General features: G+C 45.2%; 2 protein-coding genes and 1 pseudogene across 2 annotated transcripts; 1 reads left to right on the top strand and 2 right to left on the bottom strand.

Moving 5' to 3' along the window:
- Positions 1 to 5,514: 5,514 nt before the first annotated feature.
- On the bottom strand, positions 5,515 to 5,653 carry LOC125511830 (annotated as a pseudogene).
- A 15,690-nt stretch (positions 5,654 to 21,343) lies between these two features.
- On the top strand, positions 21,344 to 22,698 carry LOC125509645 (GDSL esterase/lipase At5g03610-like). Its single transcript, XM_048674661.1, has 3 exons — positions 21,344 to 21,401; positions 21,533 to 21,817; positions 21,902 to 22,698. Exons 1-3 carry the CDS (start codon positions 21,344 to 21,346, stop codon positions 22,696 to 22,698), a joined length of 1,140 nt encoding a protein of 379 aa, XP_048530618.1.
- A 1,046-nt stretch (positions 22,699 to 23,744) lies between these two features.
- On the bottom strand, positions 23,745 to 24,854 carry LOC125506134 (BTB/POZ and MATH domain-containing protein 2-like). The gene has a single exon (XM_048670999.1). It carries the CDS (start codon positions 24,852 to 24,854, stop codon positions 23,745 to 23,747), a length of 1,110 nt encoding a protein of 369 aa, XP_048526956.1.
- Between the last annotated feature and the right edge of the window lie 1,306 nt (positions 24,855 to 26,160).

The following is a 26,160-nucleotide window of genomic DNA, read 5'->3' as shown; positions in this document are numbered from 1 at the left end:
CGGACCTCAACCCTCCCCATAAAGTTGAGATGTGCAAGGGTTTTCATGAACCAAATAGGTTCTTCTTCCGGGACAACATCAACGCGCTTTGAACCTCCTTTTCAAAAGTCCTGCACCACCTAGCTCTATACACACAAATGAAATGATAGTTTAATGGCGAGCACCTATGTCGCACCACCAAATATACTCATTTATACTAATTGTTTTTACCTTTTCATAACTATCAGAATAATTTTATGTCATTTGTATTGATGCATAATTTGATAATATTCTGATAAATTTTAGTTTGTCAATTATAACTAGCATAATAACAAGAATAACAATACAGCCACACTCATATATCTATTACAATTTTCCTTGCAGTTTGAATACAAGACCTCTTAAAATAGTTTTGATCTGTATACATTTTCTCTTTTGTCGAACTAAGTCTCTATAATGTAACTTATATTTTAAAATGTAGTTTGGAATGTTTACACAATATTTTCTTACAATCTAAATCGAAGAAAATCAAAAGTATAGGTTACTCCCAGTCACCCCCAAGTAATTTGTGGCCTTTAGTTTTATTATATATGGAGAGTCTATATGTGCATGCATCCATACTTCCATGGAATCATAAATATCTACACAACATGGTATAGATCGTATAGTGTGTAACAAATAAGTTGCTATAAGCTTGATAGAAGCTTCTAGGGTATATGACAATCAAGTACGTATAGTTAAATTTAGAATTAGAGAGTTTATTTGGTATGAACAGGTAGTTTGTCCTTGAATCCCTATTTGCATAATTACTCCCCTGGGGTGCTCCATTTATTTATTTGAAAAAGGAGGTTGAAACCTCTTACCTCTGCATCATTGTGACGAATCCCCTATCTCCGCATCATTATGATGCACATTTTTTTAATTAAAGTTGAGGCAAGGCAACAAGGCCAAAGTTATCAACTGGAGTATAACGCAGACAACAACGGAAGAACCAATATGAGCTATAAATTAAGCCGGATACTTGCCAACACCCACCACACGTAGTAACGCTGCCACCTGTAGAGCCACCGTTGTTGTCCATGTCGTTCGGCCTACAGCACACGACCGAGGCAAAAACAACAAATTTGACCTCTAAACGAAAACCGTTTACAAAAATGAACTGTTTTTGAAAAAAAATTCGCTTCGCTGATTTTTTTATAGCGTCCGACAGGCAGGCGTCACATTACACTATGCAACGCCTGACAGATAGGCGCTACACGTCTAACCAGCGCTGCATCTCAGACTACCTCAAAAATACTAAGTCAATGTGCAACACCTAAAAGCTAGGCGCTACACTGTATAGTGTAGCGCCTAGTGTCTAAGCATTGCACTAATCACCACCGGTGCTTTTTCCTACGCAAGCGGTGTAAGATTTGATAGGAAGCGTTAAACCCTTTGCTCGGGCCGCATGTCTATTTATAGAAGGGTTGCCGTGGCTTACAATGTCTTGGAATATCGCTAGGACTTTCAGAATACAACGAGAGATAGGCTTGGAGAAGAAGAACAGAAGAAGAGATAGAAACAGAACTAGTTTAAACATATCTGACTACCTCTACGTAACCTATTCTAACATCCTCTCTCAATCCAAACCTATGAAAATTTCTCTAGGTTTAGATTGTATTTGAACTCGTTCAATCTCCTTGTAGTAAGCGGTTTAGTGAAACCATGGGCGAGTTGATCTCCTGTGGGAATAAACTTGATGTCAAGTAGCTTTCGTGCTACTCTTTCTCTCACAAAATGGAAATCAACCTCTATATGTTTTGTACGTGCATGGAACACAGGATTTGCAGAAAGATAGGTAGCCCCGATGTTGTCACACCATAACCTTGCTGCTTGTGGAGCTTTGATCCCTAACTCATATAGAAGGGTCTGAATCCACATGATCTCAGCTGTTGCATTTGCAAGAGCCTTGTATTCTGCTTCAGTGCTTGATCTTGAGACAGTAGCATGTTTCCTTGCACTCCATGACACAAGATTTGATCCCAGAAACACAACAAATCCACCAGTAGACCTTCTATCATCAGGGCATCCTGCCCAGTCAGCATCTGAATATGCACTAACTAGCAAAGATGATGACTTAACAATCTTGATTCCAAGTCCCATTGTGAACTTTAGATACCTCAGAATTCTCTTTACTGCAGTCCAATGAACTGTACTAGGTGCATGTAAGAACTAACATACTTTGTTGACAGAATATGAAATATCAGGTCTAGTCAACGTTAAGTATTGTAGAGCACCAACAACACTCCTATAGTTTGTTGCATCATTCGGTCCAAGTAACTCACCTCCTTCAACTGTAAGTTTCTCAGAAGTGGAGAGTGGTGTACTTACCGGTTTGCAATGTTCTAGTCCCACCCTTCTTAAAATATCTGTGGTGTATTTCTCTTGTGTAAGAAGTATTCCATCCTTGATCTGTTTTACCTCTATACCAAGAAAATAATGAAGATCACCCAAATCCTTAAGTGCACAGTCCACATTAAGATCACGAAGCAGGCAGGTAGTGGCTTCTGAGCTGGAACTAGCAACAATTATATCATCAACATAGACAAGAACAAACATAGAGATGTTGCCTTTGTGATAAAAGAATAGTGAGGTATCTGCCTTGCTTGGAATAAAACCAAGTTGTAGTAACTGAGTGCTTAACCTGGAGTACCAGGCTCTTGGGGCCTGTTTTAAGCCATACAAAGCCTTGTCCAACTTACAGACAAAATGAGGTGTGCTTTTGTTTTCATACCCTGGTGGTTGCCGCATGAACACTTCTTCCTCAAGAACACCATGAAGAAACGCGTTCTAGACGTCTAGTTGACATAAGCTCCATCCTCTGAAAATAGCAATAGACAATACAAGTTGAATAGTAGCTGCCTTAACAACAGGGCTAAAGGTATCCTCATAGTCAATTCCAAACCTTTGTTTAAACCCTTTTGCAACCAATCTAGCTTTGTATCTATCTATTCTTCTATCAGACTTCCTTTTAATCTTATAGACCCATTTACAGTCAATCAAATTCTTTCCCTTTTCTGGTGGTACAAGATGCCAAGTTTTATTTTTCATGAGCGCTTGATATTCATTGTCCATAGCCCCTTTCCATTCCTTGTGAGCAAGTGCTTCAGCTAAATGAGTAGGTTCACCTGAGCTAGTGAGAAAGACATATTTGCGAGAGTCATACCTTACTGTACCATCCTTGTATTCCTTAGGCTTGAACACCCCAGATTTTGACCTGGTATGGCGTTGATAAATTTCAGGTGACCCACATGTAGCAGCTGTTGTAGTTTCAGGATTACCAGAACCGGCCACAGAAGATCTGGCCAAATCATCCTGGGCTGCAGCGCCACGGGACTCCAGATCTGAGAAGGGCACGCGATCCGGCGAGATTTGCCTCGCGCCAGGCGCCCCAACAGGGGATCTCCGCACAGGGCTGTCGACGAGTCCCGCTTCGGTCGGGCTGTCGTCCACACGGCGCGCCGGTTCCCATGTGGCGCGTGCAGGCGGGCTGCACCCCGCTCCATCTGGGTCCACGCCTGCGTCTCGGTCGGCCACTGGCTCGGCTGGTGGGCTGGCCCTGCCACTTGGCGTCACGAGAGACGCGAAAGGCGTCGCTGCACGCCGAACTGCAGGAGTATCCACCTGGGATCGGGCGCCTTCCCTGGAGCTGCAGTCCTGCGCCAAATCAGCCTCGGATCCAGCGCAGTTTTCGTCCCCTTCTGCACACATAAAATCATAGCCAGATGTTGCATTTTTTTCATTAGTATCTGAATTTTTTTCTGGACTAGACACATGATCATGTTCTATTAATTCTCCCCCGTGATCAGGACATGTCAAAGGATCCGAGAGAAGAGAGATTTCTGCTCGAAGAAGAGCTCCCGCATTTGGATGAAGTTTGGCGAAAGGGAAAATAGTTTCATCAAAAATGACATCCCGAGAGATGTAGATGCGTCCAGTTAAAATTTCTAGACACTTGTAACCCTTATGAAGATTGCTATAGCCGAGAAAGACGCATTGAGTGGAGCGAAACTCGAGTTTGTGGCGATTGTATGGACGAAGATTAGGATAGCATGCACAACCAAAAAAATTTAAGAGAATTATAATCTGGCTTTTGATGAAACAATCGTTCTAATGGAGTTGTGTTCCCAATAACCTTACTAGGCAAACGATTGATAAGATAGGTGGCAGCAATTAATGCTTCATCCCAATACTTTAGAGGCATAGATGCATGAGCGAGAAGGGAAAGGCCTACTTCAACGATATGACGGTGTTTGCGTTCGGCAGAACCATTCTGTTGGTGTGCATGCGGACATGAAACATGATGCTCAATGCCTATGCTTCTAAAGAAAGAGTTGAGTTTCTCATACTCTCCTCCCCAGTTACTCTGGACTGTAATGATTTTCTTGTTAAATTGACGCTCAACAAGTTTTTGGAATTCTTGGAAGACAGAGAAGACTTCGGATTTGAATTTAAGCAAGTATATCCATGTAAACTTACTATAATCATCAATGAAGCTAACATAATATTTCTTTCTTCCAAAAGAATCTCTGGCATGACCCCATACATCACTGAATATCAATTCCAACGGAGCATGAGACACACTATTCGATCTAGGATAGGGGAGTTGATGACTCTTGGCACATTGGCAAGCATCACAAACAGACTCTTTATTCTCACGACTAGACAATTTAAGATTGCCTTTATTCACTACTTGATCAACTATTTTAAATGAAGGATGACCTAATCTTTGATGCCACCTCTCTAAGGATGGCTTGACGACGGAGTAGACTTGGCGATGACGCTTGCGGCTAAAAGCTCTTGATGTGATAGGGTATAGACCACCGACGCATCTAACTTGATGGAGGAGCTCCCTCGTTGCCCGATCCTTAATGAAAAAAATACTTGGGATGAGTTTCAAAAAAGATATTATTATCAGCGGACAAACGAGACATGGAAGCAAGGTTTTTGTTGGCTTGAGGGACATGAAGAACATCTTTTAGAAGAAGATCACGTTTAACATTAGGGAAATTAATAGAATACTAACCAATGTGACATATGTCCATACCTCCTCCACTTGCGGCGGTGTTTATGTGATCATTGCCATAATATCTCTCTCGGTTTGCAAGCTTCTCCAACTCGCTGGTGACATGATCTGTAGCTCCAAAATCAGCATACCAGATGGTTTCGCCAGCTTCTTCTTGCTCCCTGATGGCTGCAGCTACATGGCGCTCTTCAGGCACGTAATCTTCATCGTAGCGATGCCAGCAATCTTTCACCTCATGCCCTGACTTTTGCAAAGCTGGCAACGCGGCCTGGTGTTGGAGTAGGAGGCGCCAGAGGAGCGTGGACCAGAGTTGTTGGCACGCCCACGCCCGCTGTTGTTGCTGTTGCCGCGTCCGTGCCCCTGTTGGTGACCACGGTGACCACGGCCACGGCCTCCAGTGTCGCGATCACGTGAGATAGAGTTAACCGAAGACTGGCGGATGTTGTTACCTTGTAGAAGATTCATATGGGCTTCAAAACTTAGCAGCTGATTGTAGAGCTCTTGGACGGTCACCGGCTCGATACGTGCAGCCAGGGCTGAGATCACCGGGTTATACTCGATGTCCAGCCCTTTGAGCACATAGGAGGTTAGCTCTCCTTCAGAGAGGGGATCACCGGTGCAGGCAATCTCATCGGCGAAGGCCTTGATCTTCGCCAAATACTCAGGCATGCCCATGTTCCCTTTGTGCAGATTGGTGAGGGCAATGCGGGTGTTGACGATCTGTGCTTGCGTCTGGGCAGCAAAGGAGGCGTGGATGGCACTCCACACCTCGGCCGGCGTCTGAAGCATAGCGACCTGCGCAAGAATCTCACGTGACAGAGACCCCATAAGGTATCCTTGTACCTGTTGCTGCTGGGCGTACCAGATCGGTCGGGCGTAGTTGAAGACTTGCTCCTCCTTCCTATCTTTGGTGACGGCGATGGTAGGAGGGGGCGCCGGGCTTGCGGCGTCAAGGAAGTGTTCCATCTGTGCTCCCTTTATTTGGGGTAGCACGATGGCCTTCCAGAGGAGAAAGTTCGTCCTCGTGAGCTTCTCAGATGGAGGAGACCAGAGAGAAGAGACGCTGCTGAAGGTGGAAGAAGATGCATAGGTGGAAGGTGCAGATTGGGTGGACAAGATGCTCATGGTGGATCCAATCAGGGCGGTATTGGCGGCGGCGATGGTGGAGGCAGCGGTGCTGGCATTGGTGCCTGACATGATCTCTCTCGATGTCTCTCTCTGGATAGTTTTCAGGTTTCTCTCTCGATCAACTAGATCGATCTCTCAGGAAAAACTAGATGTACGAGAGGAAGGGCTCTGATGACCATGTAAGATTTGATACGAAGCATTAAACCCTTTGCTCGGGCCGCATGTCTATTTATAGGGTTGCCGTGGCTTACAATGTCTTGGAATACCACTAGGGCTTCCAGAATACAACGAGAGATAGGCTTAGAGAAGAAGAACAGAAGAAGAGATAGAAACAGAACTAGTTTAAACATATCTGATTACCTCTACGTAACCTATTCTAAAAGCGGCACTCACATGCATGTGTGTAACCGGCCCGTGTTGGCTTTCACATGCAAGCACGCTCCATGCATGTCGCCTCTAGTGCTTTCCAACACTTTACGCATTGCATCTCATCTCATGTAGCAAACCATGCACTCTCTGTGGGTGGATGATCCCATGATAAATCTAAACTTGTGCAACGCCTAGACTATAGACGTTACACTGACTTAATAATTTTCAGACAATTTGGAACATGACACTGGCCAGACGTATACCGTCTGTCAGTCAGACGCTGCACAGTGTAGTGTGACGTCTGGCTGTCGGGCGCTACACGAAAGGGTCAATAAAGCGAAAAAATTTCAAAGACAATTTACTTTGTGAATTCTTTTCTTCCAGAGATTAAATTTGTCGTTTTTGCCCACGGCCAATGCGCCACTGCCGCATTATCTGGCGCCGTTCGGGCTGCTGCTCGTAGCAACGCGTCACCACCACTAATGTCTAACTAGATTGGGATCGCGCCTTGGCGCGAGGGTGCCGGTCCAAATGTTTTGGTCAAGGAGGCAATGCTGTTGTTTGGCTCAGCATGGTGACCCAGCGACTAAAACCTCAATATAACAACGCGTTCGGGACATCCAAAGGAATTAAAATAACCTCACAATAAATGTGTTCAGTGTATATCACAAAAACTACAAAGATATATCAAGAGCAAGGTATAGTTGCTGCCCATGATGACTGAATTGAACATAGGGCATACAGATTAAATATATACCAAAAGCAAAGTGTAGTTGTTACCAAGAATAACCGCAATTTCACTATAGATAATAAAGAAAAAATTTGTACCAAAAGCAAGCCAAATGTTTGCCAAGGACAACTAATTTGTATCGAGTGGTACAAAACATAAAGACATAAATTATATAAAATAATGCCAAGTAGTTCATATCAGGAACGGTAAGAATAAGTGTTACATGAGATGCTGTATCTGCTCATAAACACAATGAGATAATAGACAATTGGAAATGATGCTCTGGAAACATCGATATCTACAGTACATTATAGCTGATCACTACTGATAACTCTACTTCCTCTTTCCACGTTCTGAGGCGAAGCCAGCGCAATTAGTAGTCGACAATACTTGACAGGTGTAATCATGATAATATGAAAGCTCTATAAATAATATTAGCATTAGCTCATGATATTAGGCACTACAAAATTCGGATAGATGGCATACTGAGATTGAAAATAAATCTGTAACATTGTGCCTGCAGAGTATAAATAGAAAATATGGCACTTCACAACCGAGAGATCCAAATAAATATTGCAGCTGAAAGAAGAAGGTGCCTGCAAGAAAAGATGATGTAGGTGAGAGCAAAATATCATCCACTTGATACTTGAGCAGGAAAAGGATGGATACCTATGTACAACTGGAGTAACTTATCTCAGACGGTGATGCAACAACAGTATTAAGAGAGAACATTTTCACCATGAATGAAATTTCATAAAAGGAATAGAGAAAAGTGAGGATTGCAGCTCAGGCCCATTCTCGCTCACTGACTGAAGATAACTGCCATAGTATGAACATACATGATCCACCCGGTATTTCTGTTTATTTTTATGATTATGTCTCACATTGTCGCTATTGTAAGAGGTTTCATGGTCTGAGCAAGAAAATGCACATTGGAACTATTATCAGTTGGACATTTGCAGGTTGCTTTTTCAGGGCAGAAGTGAAATTCCTACCAAAAAGTTAGCACCAGACAAAAACCCCGCTAAACAGCACTTTGATTAAGAGAACTGCAACCACAATAGGTGTACAACCTCCATTTACTTCCTAACAAACCATGTGAGTGATCCAATCCCTAAGAGAAATGAATAAGCAAGGATTAACCAAACCAGACCAACAATGGCAACATCGGGAGACCAAATCCAACAAAAGAACCCAATAAACATCCTATCCTTTCCACACTCTTTCACAAGCATCAATCCAACACAAAAAATCCAACCCTCTGTTTATCATGTGTGAATGGACAAACAACTCTCTGTCTCTCGGCAAACAAACCTGAAAGTGCCAACCAAAAACAAAAGAATACATGGACACAGACTAATAGACTAATTCAAATGTACCAGAAAAAACGAGACTAAACTAAAGGGCACATGTCTTATTGCATCCACACCTTCCTGACAACACACTATGACGAGCATGTTCTATCAAACAATCCTCACAAACTGACGCCACTGGCATGACACAGGACACGCAAGACCAGCACACACATCAGTAGGCCATGCCAATTGAACTAAAAGAAAAAACCCACCAAGCACTTTCTACCTATGTGCAAAAGAACAGATACCCCATGATAAAGAACACAAACCATGTGTGCATCCACAATTTCAAATTAACCTCAATTGGGGACAATATCCAAAATAGTCGCAAATTCACTTGCAAACTACCATACACACACAATCCAGAACTGTTTCCCACAATTTCTAACACCTCAAAACACAAAAAAGGTAGAAGGAGATGAAAATGCAAGTGTTGAGATTGTATTCTGACCATGTCCTCAGGATAGTCGCTGATGACATTCTTGGTTGAAAGATGTGCCTCTCACGAGGTGAAGAAAAATATACAGAATTCTAACCAGTTGATCCACTGTGTCGACGTGATATAAATGTAAGTGAGCCATAATAACTTCTAGTATATATACCTGAACGCACATGAAATGAATGAAATTTCAGAGAACCATATCAAATCTATTTGAAAGTAGCAATCATTGTTTAAACATCTCAAATAAATCATAACTAAAAAAAGATGTTCTCCTTATCACCATGTTCTAAGCATGAAGGAGTTTAACATCTCCACTCTATCATTCAGCCTAAAGATAAAAAAGATCTGATGCAGGAAGGACCTAAAATAAAGATTCTGGGAACAGGTTGGCAAAGAAGTGAAGCGTGCCTAAGTTGTGCTTTCCATTGTAAAAAAATACTGAGATTTTGAAATAAAAATAGGACTACCCTGCATAATATCGCATCTCACAAGCCAATCTGGTCGAACCACAATATGTAATCAAGTCACAAAGCCAATCAAGCCACATAACTGTAGTGGTCAGACGGATCAGCTAAGGAACAATATGCATCAGCCAAATTGTTCATCAGCGTACAGATCAATACATCTTATATTTAGATCAAGCAAACTAACACCAGAATAAAAATGCTCCCAAGTTCATTGCTCATATGCATTTACCAAAAAAATGTGATTGTGCACAGCTTACATCCATGATCCAGAATGTTGAGGGTTGGAAGGGAGGAATGAGAGAAATAGGACCTTCGCCCCAAGCATCATAGACCTAGTCTTTGAATGATAATTTGCCTGATTAACATGCCCTGTTGCATGCACTGCCAGCCTCTGATCTCCCTGCAGGGCCCGAGATGTCTGAATAACACGGTATATAATATAGTGAGTAGATACCAACAAACATACCCACATATACACACATGAATGATTTCACAGAAAGAAATATTGCGTAGAAGGTCATGATTCACACGAACTATGTCTTTCATCCAAGATAGCCTGACTGTAATATTAGGACGATATGAAATATTAAGATGCCTGAAATAAAGCTTTCTCTATTCGTAATAATATTTCTCCCAGAAATATTACAGTCAGGCTATCTTGGAATAATTACATGACAGGGGGCATCAACACATCATCATACCAAAATAAAGGAGAAAAAAAAAGAACAGGAAAAGTTTATGTTCGAGTAATTACTACCTGAAATATCATCATAGTAATTTCTGTTGTCCCTTGATGCTCAACTATTGCCATTCTACAATGGATGCATGACCAAAGATCCCTTGCCAACAGAACCGAGAGCAAACCTGAAAAATGACAAAAGCATTGGCAGTACTTCCAGCAACATAAATCACACTATTATTGCATACCCTATTATAACTTTCAGACTGCTCTCCCATGCGTGACTAATTCAGTCAATTAGATGTGAACTTAAGTAAATAAAAAACATGACCTAGCAGACTGTAGAACCTGAATTAATATTACGACAAAACTAAATGCAAAATGACTGGCTACTTAGCATGGACGAATGCTTTCACCAGGCAGAGCTAGGTAAAATTAGAAGAAAAAAATCAAGCAGACTTGACAACAGGAGCATACAGACCTTCGTCGATGTCATTGTCATCTTCGATTTAATAGAGAAATCAGAATAGTTTGAATACCATATCTTTTCTTAACCTGAATACACATATACAACGAATGTTTGTCAGTTCCAAAACCCAGCCAAAACTGAAGTTATGTGTGGCCATGATCCATTCAAAGTTGATTTTGTACAGGGGGCAATGGATTTCTAAGTTGATTTGCAAGGAAAATTGATGTAATTATGTGCCAATAGGATACATTCAGAGTGCTAGAAACCTATGGAGAGGAAAAGCAAGTACATATCTGTAGAGGTCAAGACTCAACTTGAATCTAGAATAGCATATGTAGTTTCACCGTGATCAATTTAGACAATACTGAAATTGGCATGACTGTGATCTGCATACCAATATTAGGTCACTTCTTAGTCTGCTAACAAAATGTTGATCAAGAGTTCCCCGTCGATCTTAAAGATACTAATCACAATCACAATTCCCTCTGGAAGTTAACTGATTATCACAAACACGCGGGGAAGAAGGTCGCAGCTAACTACGACATAGAGCTGGCATAAAAACAAGTAGGAGCTCATAATTTCCCATTACTCCTGAAAAAATTATAAAGCAAACCAAAATTAATGCTTTGTGACTGACCAACAAGAATTAGAAAACAAATTCTTATACCGAAGGTGCTCTGAACGCAAATCTTTTCTTCATAAACACGGAGAAACTCTCATGACAGAGTAAGCTTGCGACGTATAAAAAGATATTATAAGAAAGAACACCAGATAGGAGCTAACAAAATTAAGTTTAGAATATACGCTAGCAAATCAATAACCGTACAAAAATATTGTGGTCCAAATAAGATTCATATAGGCCACTAACTAAACCGACAGGAACCAAACTTTTATATTTTGACCAATTGTTCCACATTAGTCTGGACTCTTGTTATTTCATTTATCCAAATTAAGACTGTCATTATCTAAATTGAATATGCTTAAAGCCTCTATCTGATTTAGCCAAAGCAGGAGAGCATCTAATATAACAAAATAGCAGGGCGAGGTTTTGATAATCATCATACGACTTAAAAGTATCAATGACATACAACCCAAAACACAAAATTAGATGGCAAAACATGCATGGACTGAACTCTTCAGCAAAATAATATATGTCTATTCAAAGCTATATGTTTCCAGATTGTTTAGGATTATTTTAACTGCTTTGACATTCCCCCCTCCTCAATTAGAGGTACAAGTCATAGGATTCGGTGTACTGAATTGATACTTTGCACATATATAGTACATCTTTGTATGTACTTTACAGAAGTACCTTGTGGGCCCCTATTACCAAGACCGGTAAGAAAATTGTGCAGCTATGAGATGGTTAATTTGATTATGTTGTAGACTAATTTTATACAGTGTACACGGAGTTCCCAGAACAAGAAAAATAGAGAAAGTAGCTAAGCTCAGGTGCACATGGACCCCCAAAACCATATCACCGTCTCAAATCAACCAGAGTAATAGACATCTACTTTGGATAAACTATAGCCAAGTTGCATTGGATACAGACGCTACATCATACTTCTTAATACAATGAACATTTGACAAGCAACTAAATTCTAACAACCAGTATGAATCAGTGACATGGTACAAATAACAGGTTGGTCCATATATACAGACCTGAAATTGTACTGTTGTAGACATAGGAGGTAGCGACATAAGCACAATCTGATTTGTGTTTCGTCCCTGAATTAGATGATTCACTGCAGCACTCGATTTTTTTTCCTTGAACACGAAAAGAAGGAAAAAAGAGTATTAGAAACCAGCATATGTGGGCCTAAAAAGAGTATTAGAAATGGAAAAAAGAGTATTAGAATAATTTTCCTAAAAAAATTTGCAGGTTGCATTGGAAGAGAGACACGGTATATCCCACGTTGCAATGAACAATTGAACAAGATTCAGGAAAAGGCCAAGACAAAGCTGGAAGTAAATTTGATCCTAAGCAAGCATCCACATCTTGAAGCCATAATGGGGCGCCACCGCGCCAGCATATAATGTAGGCCAATATGAAAAGAAGATTCATCCTGAAGCCATAATGGGGCACCAGCATACAACAAGACACATGAAGTAAACCTAATTGTAAAAGCAAGCTTGCACAACCATCTATCCAACAATCCCCTTCCTTAGAACCTACCTAGACCATATAACATGCCACAAGTGTGCACCTAATTTGGTACCACCCACCAACATTAACCTAAGGCTAAATAGTGGAGTCTGCAATTACACCAAACCTGAGATCTCTAAAATTATTTTATCCTTAATCTTGGACCAGATCCACTTAGTTTATCCAAAAAACAATTGGCAAGAGCCACACTAACCATCATAGCACAGACTTGAGATTCGTGTTTTACACTCTAGGATAGGAAAAAAGAAATACCAACCAAAGAACATAGGACAGAAATATATCCTTCCAAGGATGTAGCTAGATCCAAGCTCCTCCTGGACAGAAAGAAACAAAAATTTGTCCCTTTCTTGATAGAGAAATAGAACCAGGAAGACAACAAAAAACTACTTTGGATGAATCGTGCTAGATCCAAGGCTAGGACTGAACCGACCTACTGCTACTACGCCTTGCAGCCATTCATCTACGTTCAAAACAAGTAACATGCAGCCAAGCATACATTAAACACTTTGACTGGAGGAAGTGCAAACTAACATAGGAAGCATATCAGAATATGAGAGCAGATGGCAAATATTATCCCTTATGCTGATAGGATACAAAATCCAAAATAGGTAAACATATATTGTTTTTGCGATTTATGAAAATTAAAGCGCACACTGACCAAACAATTAACACCAGTGGCCATTGGCACATGAAACATAGAGCTGGAAGGCAATAAGCATTCAGGTATAACAATAAGAGAAGCACAAATGCCAAATAGATGTTTAGCGGATGTTCGAGCCCTGCTGCTTGGCACTTTCTGATAAATTGCAATCAAATTGGCTAGATAAGATAGATGTGCAGGGGTAGGAAGAGGGGGTGGAGCTCACCACGTTCAGGGGGAGTAGGAGGAGGGACAAGCCATGAGGGATCGTGCCTCATCCACCTGCAGCAGTTGCTGCTCATCCAGATCGGAACCGACCTTGTCCACCAGAGGAGCAGGGACGCGTGCGTGCACCTGCGTGACCAAAAGCAGCAACATCGTGAGGGGAGGGGAGGGGATTAGGGTTGGAGCAGGGGGGAGGGTGGCATCCCGAGCAGGTCATTGCATGGGCCCGGAGCAGGCAGAGCACAAGCACTCGGAGGCCAAGGTCGGACGACATCGCCGGCGAATCTATGAGCACCTTGGCCGCCACCTGCCCTGCTCACTCTCCCTCTTCTCTTCCCTTCCCTTCCCTTCTGATGACGAGAGGGGGAGGCTGCGGGCGGCGTGGTGCGAGGGAGATGAGGAGAGAGGTCCACGCCAGCGAGGTCTGAGGGGCGTTGGCGGCGGCGAGGTCTACGCGGCGTTGGTGGCGGCGAAGTGGGCGGGGCGGAGAGGTCTGGTGGAGGGAGAGGCCGGGGAGAGGGCTGGGGCTAGCGAGGCTGGGATGCGGGAGGACGGGGCCATGGCCGCCGCCGTGCTCAGAGCTCGGCCCCGACCACCGCCGCGCTCACCAACGCACCCACACGCCTAGACTCAAGCTCGGCCATGGCCGCCATCGCGCCCGGATCCAGAGCGCCCTTCCACCCCTCGGCGTGCGCTGCTCGCTGCCGAGCCTCACGGGAATGGTCGCCGCCCGGCCGTCTTCGAATCCGGCCACCGCGGCCCGACCAGCGGGCATGTGATTCGGGCGACGGGAGGGAAGGGGACGAGGCGGAGCACGGGGGATGAAGGGTGGCGGCAGCGGCGAGTGCGGGGATGGTGGGGGCGACTGGGAGGACGAAGAGGCGAGGCAGACGCCCTCCCTTGTCTCATCCATTGACGGGCCAACCAGGGATCAACGCGTCATGGGCCAACATGTGCAAAGACGAAAACGCCCTCGGTAGGGCACTGTAATAACAGCGGTGGCACAAGATATTTTAACTGGGAAGCAAACTATTCATTGCAACAGTGTTTTCAGTTCAATCCGGCGGCTGGGGGCGACTAAGGGCTCGATCCGACGGTCCCAAACGTATCAAGCGAAACGATCCGACGGCCGAGAGTTGCTAAACTCTGAGAGAGCCCGGGAACGACTGGAATCCTTATTTCTCGATGTATCATTACGTGCCGACTGAATTATACTCTAGCGCGCAGTCCACCATGTGGGTTGTCGTTCGCAGCAGTGACACCGCCACCGCATTATCTTGCTTCATCCGGGCTGTCGAGAAGCACGTTGACGTTGGACTCAAGGACCTCAACGACCATCGTGGAGCCCAACCGCACCGCCACGACGATACAGTCGGCGGCAAGCAGATCCTCTAGTAAGGCAGACTAATCTGTCCGTGTGACGAAGTGTATAATGATACTATACCAGTGATGACGCGTCGGATAACTGATCAGCTGGGAGATAATAACAAGAAACTTGCCTTCTTTTATATAAGAAATGAAATCTTAGTTTAGGACATATAAAATGTGTCTCCATTGTATTTCTCATATTCATGTTTTCTTGTTTAATTTTAACCCCCATAATTTTAAGATCTCGTAAAATTTAAAGCTGACATTGAATAATATTTCCTTCGTCCGGAAATATTTATTTTTGAAATGGTTGTATCTAGACTTATTTTAGTTATAGATACATTCATTTTATCCATTTTTAAGATAAGTATTTTCGAACGGAGGGAGTATGACTCCCTGATCGGTTGCCTTCCACGCCCTTGGATTCAGGCAATTGTGGCCGTTGGATGAAGTCTGAATCCCCGCGCATGAGTCATTGCTTTCCGCATGCTTCGCTCGTTCTTTTTTTTAACATTAGCACAAACGCAAGCGCTTATATATACGCGCATACAGTCACTTCTATGAGTGTACACACGCACACCCTACCTCTATGAGCATCTCCGAGAGACTTAGCCGGCATGTCATTTTGAAATTTACAAATTCATCATAGGCGTCTCGTCGTCGACGAGGACGTCTCCTCCCATTGAAAGCGCATCGCCGGAAATCCGAAAATAAACTCAGAAATAATGCGAGCACCAGGACTTGAATCTGATAGACTAAGAAATCACTGTTTCTCTAACTATCCAACCATCCAACCACAGATTGGTTCGCGCTCTGCTCGTTCTTTACCGAACATGCTAGCAGTCCATTTCCCCCGCGCTCCTGTCACTTGAAAAAAGGGATCACCGGCTTGCGCGAGCTACCAAGCCCGCGTACGTGGCCCCAACATCGCTGGCAGGCCGGGAGACAACATCGTCGTAGTGCCGATCAGAGCATCTCGTCGCGACCTTGTTCCACCCTCTCATGCCCGCCTAGTTACATTGTCAGTTAGCATAGATCTAGAAGGTAGCTCGCATCTACCCGTTGCGGGGCGGAGGACCAGAGGAAATTGGACGCGATGGCTGGAAGATGAAGACAAGGGGATGGCTCGGGCTTGGGGGATTGACCGGATGTGTTAGCTGTTACGAGTGGGTCTACAATCACATGGTAAATTAATGGGACCTAAAAGAAAAGAACTAGGGTCAAAGGAGCATCCTCTTCATTGCCGATGACATGGCAAAGTAGTGGGTCCAATAGGGAAGGAAGTGGGTCAAAGAAAACAATAGTGAGGGGTGACTTGGTAGCAGCAACGAGCACCAAAGTGTGCGGTGGCTTCGATCCAACATTTCAACTTGAGTTGGTGGCTTGTGCACAATTTCGACAAAACTAGTGGCAAGCATCATATTCTGGAGCCGGCCAGTGGCACAATAATAATTTTCCCTGTTTTAAGGCCTCTTCCATATGCTGTAAAATAATTTTACCGGTCGGAATATGACGTGAAGTACATAAAAGAAGATCATACTTTCAATCACTTTAGAGCAACTCTAGCAGACCCCGCAAAACGCGCCGGTCCCTAAAATAACCGCCAAATTGCGGGTTGGGGTCAGAAAATCTGCACGAGCAGACTCCGCATCCCGTCCCGGCCCTTAAATTTTTTTGCGGGGCGCGGCAAATCTTCTCCCCCAACCTCTATCTTCACGGGCTGGGAGGCCGACCCGAGTTCAACCCCTATCCCACGCAAGATTTGGCGGGAGGGACATTTACGCGCGGCCTTTCCCGCTCCCCGCACCCTCCGCCACCATTGCCCCCACTCCGCAAGCTCCGGCTGCTCCTCCCCGGCCGGCCGGCGCCGCCATGGACGACCCCCTGCTGTCCCCCGTCACCGTCGAGGTCGAGCACGCCCCTTCCGCTCGGGCGGATCTCGTCGCCGGCCAAGTTGGCCCCGCCGTTGTCGCGCAAGCCCAAGCCGCGCCTGCCCGCAAGCGGCAGGGCAACATGGTCATGCAGGGCGAGAATCCGGCCGCCCCCGCCGCGATGGCCCGCGCTCCGGGCGCCAACGCGGCAGCACGATCCCGGCCGGCGGCGGAGAAGGTCGGCAAGGTCGTGGGCGTAAAGCGAAGGAAGGTTCCAGCTTCAAAGAAGCCATCTTCTTCAACCTCTTGCTCCATCCCGCCACAAGGAGGTGCTCCGGCGATGCCGTTCAACGGTGCCACTCCCCCCGCGAGCGAGGTGTTCGACGAAATGGCCGGAAGGTATGCGCCTTTGGTCTTGGCGATTCCCTTTCATTTTTCGCCATTATTCTCGATAGCGCGTGACTTGTTATCGTTCGCTATAGCGGTGGTTCGAACAATGCAACAACAGAGTTCGTGAACTTGTTGGACACGAACGCGGTTGACATTGATCAAGCCCCTTTCGAACCATTCGAGTATAATGAAACGGAGGCCGGCGTGGATGATCATGGTTGTGCGGACGAATTGGAGGAGATCGAAGCGGAAGCGTTTGAGCAATCGCAAGCAAAAACTGGGAAAAGCATAAGATCGAAGAACTACACGATCTTGGAAGATCAAGCTTTGATTCAAGCATGGAGTGCGGTGTCTCTTGATGCATGCACGGGTACATCTCAAACTTCCAAGAGATATTGGCAAAGGATCGAAGATCAATACTTCTGCATTATGGCAAAGTATCCCAATAGGACTCCATGCACATTTCGATCGCTTCAAGGGCGTTGGGAGAACATCAAGCCTATGTGAAGTCGTTGGACAGCTTGCTTGGAGCAAGTACGCAATGCACCTCCAAGTGGCACCGTGGAGTCTGACTATGTGAGTTTGTTTTGCCTTTGTTCAAATTGTGCATCATCATATTGCATCATGATAAATGATTGGATCACTTTGTTCACATTGTGTAGGACAAGATTGCTCAACATAGATACAAGGACATGAAAGCTTCGGAAGGCAAAATTTTCAAAGTAGAGCATTGTTGGGAGTTGCTCCAAAATTGCGAGAAGTGGAAGTTGATCGACAAAGAATCCCCACCAAAGAGGGGCTCACTTACAAACATGGATGAAGATGAGGATGATGATGGCCCAAGAAATTTGCACAAGCCCGATGGTGACAAGAAGACCAAGGAGAAGATGAAGAGAGAGCAAGAAGCATCAAGCTTGAGGGAGAAGGTTGATGCCATGTTGCAATCCAACGAGTCGATGTTGTTGAAATCGTTGAAGATCAAGAAAGAGTTGGCTAAGAAGAAGGCGAAGGAGAAGCAAGAAAAGTGGCAGTTACTCAAGGAAGAGGGGCTGCGCAAAGCTGCCATCGAGGAGAGAAGAGCACGAGCCGCCGAAAACAAATCTATGTCCATGTTGCTTGCCGAAGAGAACAAGATCATGTCAATGAACCGCAATGACATGGATGACCTCACCAAAACATGGCATGATATGGCAAGGAGAGAAATCTTGAAGAGAAGAATGGTGGCGTTGGCCGGTTCGTGCTACAGTTCCAGTGATGTTTTCTCCGCTCCATATGGTGGCAATGTGGATGATTTCGGAGCGGGAGTTGGAACAAGCGCCGGAGGTGGATTCGGTGGCGCCGATGAACTCCAAGGTGGACCCGATGGCACGGAGTGAAGATCGATCAAGATGATGCCGGACATGGGCGCAAACCTTTTGCAGGGACCTCTTTTGCGTTAGCTGTAATGAACTTGGCTTCTATTTACGCGTAAAACTGTTTATGTCATTTGAATTTGAACTTGGTTGTGAAATTCTATGTCAAATGCGAGATTTGCAGTTTATCTGTTTGCGGGTCGTCACGGTGGTGTCCGAGCAGAACCCGCATAGCTGACCGTTTGCGGGGTCTGCATCTGTGCCAGTCCGTGCCGGCCCGCAAAATCTGTTTTGCGCGAACTGCAAATGCGTTTTTTGGGCCAGCGTTTTGCGGGGTCTGCTTTTTTTGAGCATCAGTACAGACATAAGCGCTCATACACACGCGCATACACTCACCCCTATGAACGCACACACGCACACCCTACCCCTATGAGCACCTCCGAGAGACTGAGCCAGCATATCATCTTGAGATTTACGAAGTCACCATAGGCGCCTCGTCGTCGACGGGAACGTCTCCTCCCACTGAAAGCGCATCACCGAAAATCCTGAAATAAATTCAAAAATAATGCGAGCACCAGAATTTGAACCCTGATGGGCTGAGGATACCACTGTCCACCTAACCATCTCAACCATAGGTTGGTTCGCGTTTTACGGGATCTGCTAGAGTTGCTCTTACATGGTTTAAGCTCGACTACGAGAAACGGGGCTATGGTAGAACATCGCCACAACCCCGTGGGTTATGCGAGCTCCTAGGATCGCATTGAATACGCCTGAGTGAGCCGTGCACGCTCTTTCGCTGTCGGGTTCAGAAGAGAGATGCCACACTTATAGGCAACTTTCAACGCGTTTTCACTTACGGACTGAAATGAAATCATCTGACTGGGAGGAGGAGGGCCCCATATCCGAAATTCAGGGGGAGGGATGAATTGGGCGCTGGCACATCTGTCCATACGACAGTTTCCGTAAGCATCATCCGTAAGTGAAGCAATTTCGGGTTCAGAATATCCTATTTCACGCTCTCTATGCCAAAACGTCACCAAGCTCACAGGGAAGCACATTGATGGCCCGATCCCAATTTAAATAGGATTCCGATCTGCATTTGTAGTTTTTCTTTTTCCTGTTGTTTTGTTTATCAGTTTTCTAGACAGTTTTGTCTTTCAATTTCCTTCTTTTTATTTTCATGTTCAAAGAATGTTTGCAATTTCTAAAGAATGTTCGCAAAACTAAAAAATCTTCATGTTTTTCAAAATGTTCAAAATTTAAAAATGTTTTTTTGTTAAACGTGCTCACATTTAGTATTTTCAAAAAAATATTCAGGGAGTTAAAAACCATTTTATGCAAGACAAATGTCCACTTTTAAAAAATAACTAAAATATTCATGTTTTCTATACCTACTAATAAAAGAAATAGATATTCTTAGTCTGTCGTGCTATTTTTTAGAAAACCCCCTGATATTTTTGACATTAAATCCGTAGTACATACAAAATATTTTTTTTTAATATTCATATCTTCTAAACTGTAACTTCAAATTTAACATGTAATACATGAAATTTGATTAGAATAATATGTAGAGCCTAAATACGATGTTATTTTACCTGTTAGCAATTTAAAAAATATTATCTAACCTGCAATGTTAATCAACAATGCATTATATGTCTTTTTTCATACCGGTACTGATTCAGATTGGGGATGAGCACCTCACCAAAATCAGGATTGGACATGAAATTGAAGATAACTTTGCTAGAGACAACCAATAATTAAGGACATGAATGACAAGAAATAAAAGAAGGACCCAATAAAGATGGGATGTGCACTATAAAATAAATAAAAAAGAAATTGCAAAGGAGATCCGATAAAGAAGAGATGTTACACTATTCTCCTGTATATAAAAAGAAAAAAGAGAGGTGAGAGGACATGCATGAAAAAAAGTTAAAAGGAGGCATGCATCAAAAATATAAAAAATAAAAGACAAGTTTGATAAGATATAAATAGTGATGAACAGGGATCAATACCTATGACATGTATGGCAAAAAATTGTGATGAAATAGGGGCGCAAGTACCCGCGTCAACAGGAGACTATACAAAAAAGTTTCTTTTGCAGACAAAAAAAATTCTCTTTTTAAGATTAAAAAACCCTGTATCTTTTCAACAACTCTTCATGTATTTAAGAAATAGCTACGAATTCTCAGATTATAAAAAAATTGTAAATTAAGAGTGTGTGGTATTTTTTTTCTCCCGTTACAACGCACGAGCCTTTTTGCTAGTAAAATAAAAGAAACAGCAGCTGAACTATACTGGGCCAGCCGCCCGAGGGAGCACGTGTGTGCGGGAGGTCGACACTTTTTTTACGTAGGGTAAATTTTGGTGTCGCGCCGCGGGTTCCGCCGGAGAGAGGAGGGCGCGCACGACAGAGATAGATCGGCGCCGGTAGTTTCGCGTAAGGAATGGCGGCGTCCGGCGTAACAACCTGCAAATGATGGATCAGTTTGTTGCGATCGCACCGCATCACGCGTACTAACCGCATGTGGATCAAGGATTTTGGCTATAAAACTCACCTGATCTTCTCCACGCACGCATCTCCCTCGCTCCTCCTCCAAAGCACCACGCACATACACATCACGCCGGCCGGCCAGTTCGGCCGAGCAGGATGAATCTCCCGGCGATCCCTCCGCTCGCCTGCGCCCTCCTCCTCCTCCATCTCAATGGTACGTGCGCACTTGCTAGATTGTTCATTAGCACACTTGATTCTTATTAGTTTCTACACATTCTAATTGTATGTTGGTAGCTGCTCATGTTACGTTTTGCTGCATAAATTGATCGATCTGCGTGCGTGCAGTTTCTCCCGTGGAATCGTCCCCGCCGCAGGGGCTTGGGAAGGGGCGCCACCCGCCCGGAAAGGGGAACCACCACGGCCATAACGGGCACAGCGGCGACGACGGGCACCAGCACGACCACTCCGACGACTACAATGGCTACAGCTTCTACGTCTTCGGCGACTCCTTCGCCGACAACGGCAACCTCGTCAAGATGAACCCTAGATCCCAGCTGAATCGCCAGTGGCGCTATCCCTATGGCTTATCCGGCCGCTTCTCCAACAGCTTGGTTCAGTCCGACTTTATCGGTACGTGCGTCGTCCCCTTGCTAAATCTTCCTTCGCCGACTTGATTGATGGACCGACGTGTCATTCTATTGAACCACTTTGCAGCCTACATGCTAGGGCAGAAAAAGTCCCCTCCGGCGCACAGGCTCACGCGCAAGGTCGGCCGGGCAGGCTTGAACTTCGCCGCCGGCGGCTCCGGCGTGTTCGACGTGCCGGGCACCCAGACGCTCGCCAGGCAGATCCACACCTTCCACAAGCTCGTCAAGGACGGGGACATCGACCAGGACCGCCTGGCATCAAAATCCGTCGCGCTCGTCGCCGTCTCCGGCAACGACTACGCTGCCCTTCCCGCCGACACCAAGAGCTTCGCCGAGGTGGAGGATTTCGCCAGGAAGGTGGTGGAGGAGATCGCGTTCAACGTGCGGCGCCTGCAGGACATTGGCGTCCAGAAGGTGCTCGTCAACAACCTCCACCCTTTCGGCTGCTCGCCGTCCGAGACCAGGGCCTTCAACCACACGCGCTGCAACGAGAGGCGCAACCTGGCCGCCACGCTCCACAACCACCACCTCGCCAACGAGCTGGCCGGCATGGAGGACGTGCTCGTAGTCGACCTCAACGCCGCCTTCAGCAACGTCGTCCGGCACTACAACGACGAAGACGGGGGCGGCGACATCATTCCCAATCTCTTCAGGGAGAAGCTGGCGCCGTGCTGCGAGAGCACAGACCCCAAGGGGTACTGCGGGCAGGTCGACACGGAGAAGCTGGAGCCCCTCTACAAAGTGTGCGACAACCCCAACTATTTCTTCTTCTGGGACGAGATGAACCCCACCATGGTTGGGTGGCAGGCCGTCATGGGCCCGCTCGACTACCCCATCAGGAAGTTCTTAGGGCTCATTAGGTAGATGATGCATCCACGTACGTGTGCATGTATACCATGCTGTGCTCCACCTTGAACTATACTACGCTCTTATATCATAGGATGTTAGAGCATCTCCAACGGCCGCATAAAAATTCCGCACCCAATAAACGTTATAGCGTGCCACTGTAGCACTTTTAATGCGCCGGTACCAACTTTGCTTTGGCAGCGCTCAAAAATGCGCGCCTAAAAAACAGATAGTGCAAATTGTGAAGCGCGTGCAATCCGGCACCCAAAATATGTTACGCGCGATAGCGTTTTTCAGGGCACGCCCAAAAACTTTTAGCGCTATAGCTTCTGTGGAGCTGCCCGGCGCCCAAAAAAATAAACTTTTAATGCGCGGAGCTCTTTTTGGGCGCCTGTTGAAGATGCTCTTAGGAGTATATCTTAGCGCTCCTAGGCAAAAATCTGATATATGGAACCTATTTAATGAGAAGGAGAGGGAGCTATCATATCCTTTGCCAGAGGGACGCATTCTGCAGTTGTTTCTACTATAGTTTTGAAATATTTGACTGTTGTGTTCTAAAACCGAATATCTCAAGCTGTCTTGTCATGGACAAATTCTACAACAAAAAACTAACTGGGTTCGTTTGTGTGCAGCTATTATTAGTTGGAACAAAAGCCCCGGGTAATGAAGCTTCCATTTTTCTTAAAAAAATTCAGAAGCGTCTGGACCATATATGCAAATCTTGGAACACGAATGATACTAATTCAATATCCAGCTGAACGTAACTATGTGTGTTTCGCATGAAGTAACTTCTCAGTAATCAAACTAACACACAAAGTAAGGTGGATGGGCAGCCATGCCAGGTTGATGGGCAAACAGCGGATAATCAAATAATACTATCTTTCTCCCGCAAGAAAAAATATGCCATTCTACTTGCATGAACATATTGGATGATTGATACTAACATTTTTGGTCTGTAACATGCATGCAATAATGATGCAACCATACATGGAGAAGTAGCATAAACATTAGTACTAAAATATTGGATGACCACATGCATGATAACAGTACCAAACACACTAGCACTAAATTGACATGATAATATCCTTTGCTGCGTTCCATTCAGCCGGGAGTATTCTAGCTATGATCTCCTTGAGAACAGACGGGCAGCTAGATTTGAGATGCTCATAACCGTTGCTTGACATCATCGCCTCCAAATTGGATGGTGAAGCAAGGAACTGCAAACAAGCTTCTTTCAGACGATGGAAACCATGCTGCTCAGCTATAGCCAAACTGGTTGCCACCATGTTTGAATCAATATGACAACACAGTTTCTCCTCACAGATCTGCTTCAGGCTGCCGATGTTGTACCTATCAGCCGCTACGAGTAGATGACTGGCCATCGCCACATCAATCACAGGAGAAACTTTGTTGGTGTATATGAAATGGAGCAAGGCCTTGAACACGTCAGGGTCCATGTCATAGATTTTGATAGCACTACTGGAACTCTCCTCCATGGCGCCGAGGAGCTCCGCCTTGAAGACAGATGACCGAGCGACGAGGACACACCTATGAGCGGGGAATTCCTCCCCGCCTACTTGAAATGTTAGGTCTGCTGCATCTTTGCTCTCGAGGAGATCACCGAGATGCCTGTGCAAGTCGTCTGGAGAAGCCCTTGTTTCTTCTTCACCGAGGATCTCCGTCATGATGGTGACATCACATCTTATGGTCAGACAATCATCTTTGAGATGCTCCGATCTTTCCAGCTTAGCTTTCTTCATCAGGTTATGGTTGCCCCAGTTTGGAGCTTTCCTCGAGAATGTATGTGTGCCATGGTTACGGGTGTACGAAGGCACCGGTTCTCCGTTCTCGTCTAGTAGACTGAACGTGAAATTCGCCTTCACACCTTCGGCATGGGCGGATCGAAGATGTAGAAAAATAGATATGTAATCAGGACAAAGCTCGCTACCATTTGGGTAGTAGGTCACGGCCCAGTTGTGGCCTCCAACACTGAAAGGTGGAGAAGTCAGGTACTCGTCGTTCTTGAGTAGCGTCCTGGCTCTTGAGTATCCATCTACCTTGAGAATGCATGACCGTGTATATGACCTCTGCACAGATTCATCAGCTACCATGGCAACAGAAATATTGCAATGCTTCGCCATTCTTGGAGCAAGATGGAAGACAAGCTTCTGCATGTAGATAGAGAGCACAGGGACGTGCACAAAAAGCCGAGACTTGATTGATTCTTGCCGCCGGGCCGAACACAACGTATGCACGCGAAACACTCGAATGATCGATTGGTGCTTCTTTTGCTTTATTGATTTGATTATGTAATAACTCAAAATCAACTGGCGGGATATGTCTTACAAGTGCTGGTGTATACATGTATATAAAGGCCTAGGGTAGCTACCGAGAGCAAATAGTAATCTGCGACTAACTGTACTACGTACTACTGTACTAATCATACTCGGTATGGAATACTGGTGTACACATGCACGTTCCGGTTCCGTGCAAGTTTGTGCCTCTCTTTTTTTTTTACGATGGAAGCCAGGGCGTGCGCCTATGTCTGCAACAAATAACCAACTACTGTACCCTTCAAAAAAAAAAGATAACCAACTACTGTAACTTTAGCCAAATTCGAGGTAGCTCGACCACGACCAGGGAAAAAAAATATGTGCATGTACGTACTCGAACAGAAAGGGCAGATATGGTTTGCGGGGAGCCAAGTAATGAAATTCAGGAGCACTGGAAAACCAACGATAGTGCATCTTGACTGTTTGGGGTGGGCAGAACGACCGGCAAGGGGAGCATTGGAAGACCAATGACTGTGCTACTATAATCCAGCTGAACGTAATTACCTGTCCCAAAGAAAATGTAATGACCTGTCCCACAGAAGAAGAAAAATGTAATTACCTCCCTTCGCTGCCATGCCGCCCGTGGTCGCAACATTGTTGACCATGGTTTGCAGCATGTCCAGTCGGCTCCGGTAAAAACCGGCCATGGCCATAGCATCCCCGCAAGCCAGTTTAGGCTTCTTCAGGCCATGGTTCAAGCTTTTTTCCGTCGGTTGAAACTTCCCCCCGGTCGCACAAACTGGTGGTCCCTAACTTTTGTCGTCGCCGTTAGGAGCTTTCTCAGTCGCCAGTTGCAACTTTTGTTGCTGCCGTCTTGAACAAAATCGACGCGACACGCACCATCCTCGCGCCCGTCGCAAGAAATGGTCGTGCTGGTTCCAACTTTTTTCCTGTTCTAGCAACCTCCGTCGTCGGTTCCAGCCACCCTAGACGCCATTTGCAGAAACCACGGTTGCCGGACCTAGCATCTCGGCCGGCTGCTCCCAGTTCCGTGTCGCCGTTGTCCTCCTTGCAAAGACGCCACCTCCCGCTCGTAGGGTGGGCATGGGAGGGAGGAACTGGCTACATAGATCTCACCCCTAGATCAGGCTTACAGCGTCTCTCTGGCCTTACATGCCGACGACCCTGATAGGGGAAAGGAAATGGT

Source organism: Triticum urartu, chromosome 5 (genome assembly GCF_003073215.2).
Source record: "Triticum urartu cultivar G1812 chromosome 5, Tu2.1, whole genome shotgun sequence".
Lineage (NCBI taxonomy): Eukaryota > Viridiplantae > Streptophyta > Magnoliopsida > Poales > Poaceae > Triticum > Triticum urartu.
Note: the sequence above shows the minus strand (reverse complement) of the source record. Positions and strands in the feature narration are given on the sequence as shown.

Excerpts from the sequence above, each read along its gene's own strand:
- LOC125506134 (XM_048670999.1), bottom strand. The coding sequence starts at position 24,854 with ATGCAGAAGCTTGTCTTCCATCTTGCTCCAAGAATGGCGAAGCATTGC.
- LOC125509645 (XM_048674661.1), top strand. The coding sequence starts at position 21,344 with ATGAATCTCCCGGCGATCCCTCCGCTCGCCTGCGCCCTCCTCCTCCTC. Across the intron at positions 21,402-21,532 it reads CCTCCTCCTCCATCTCAATG|TTTCTCCCGTGGAATCGTCC; the intron begins GTACGTGCGCAC and ends GCGTGCGTGCAG. Across the intron at positions 21,818-21,901 it reads GGTTCAGTCCGACTTTATCG|CCTACATGCTAGGGCAGAAA; the intron begins GTACGTGCGTCG and ends ACCACTTTGCAG.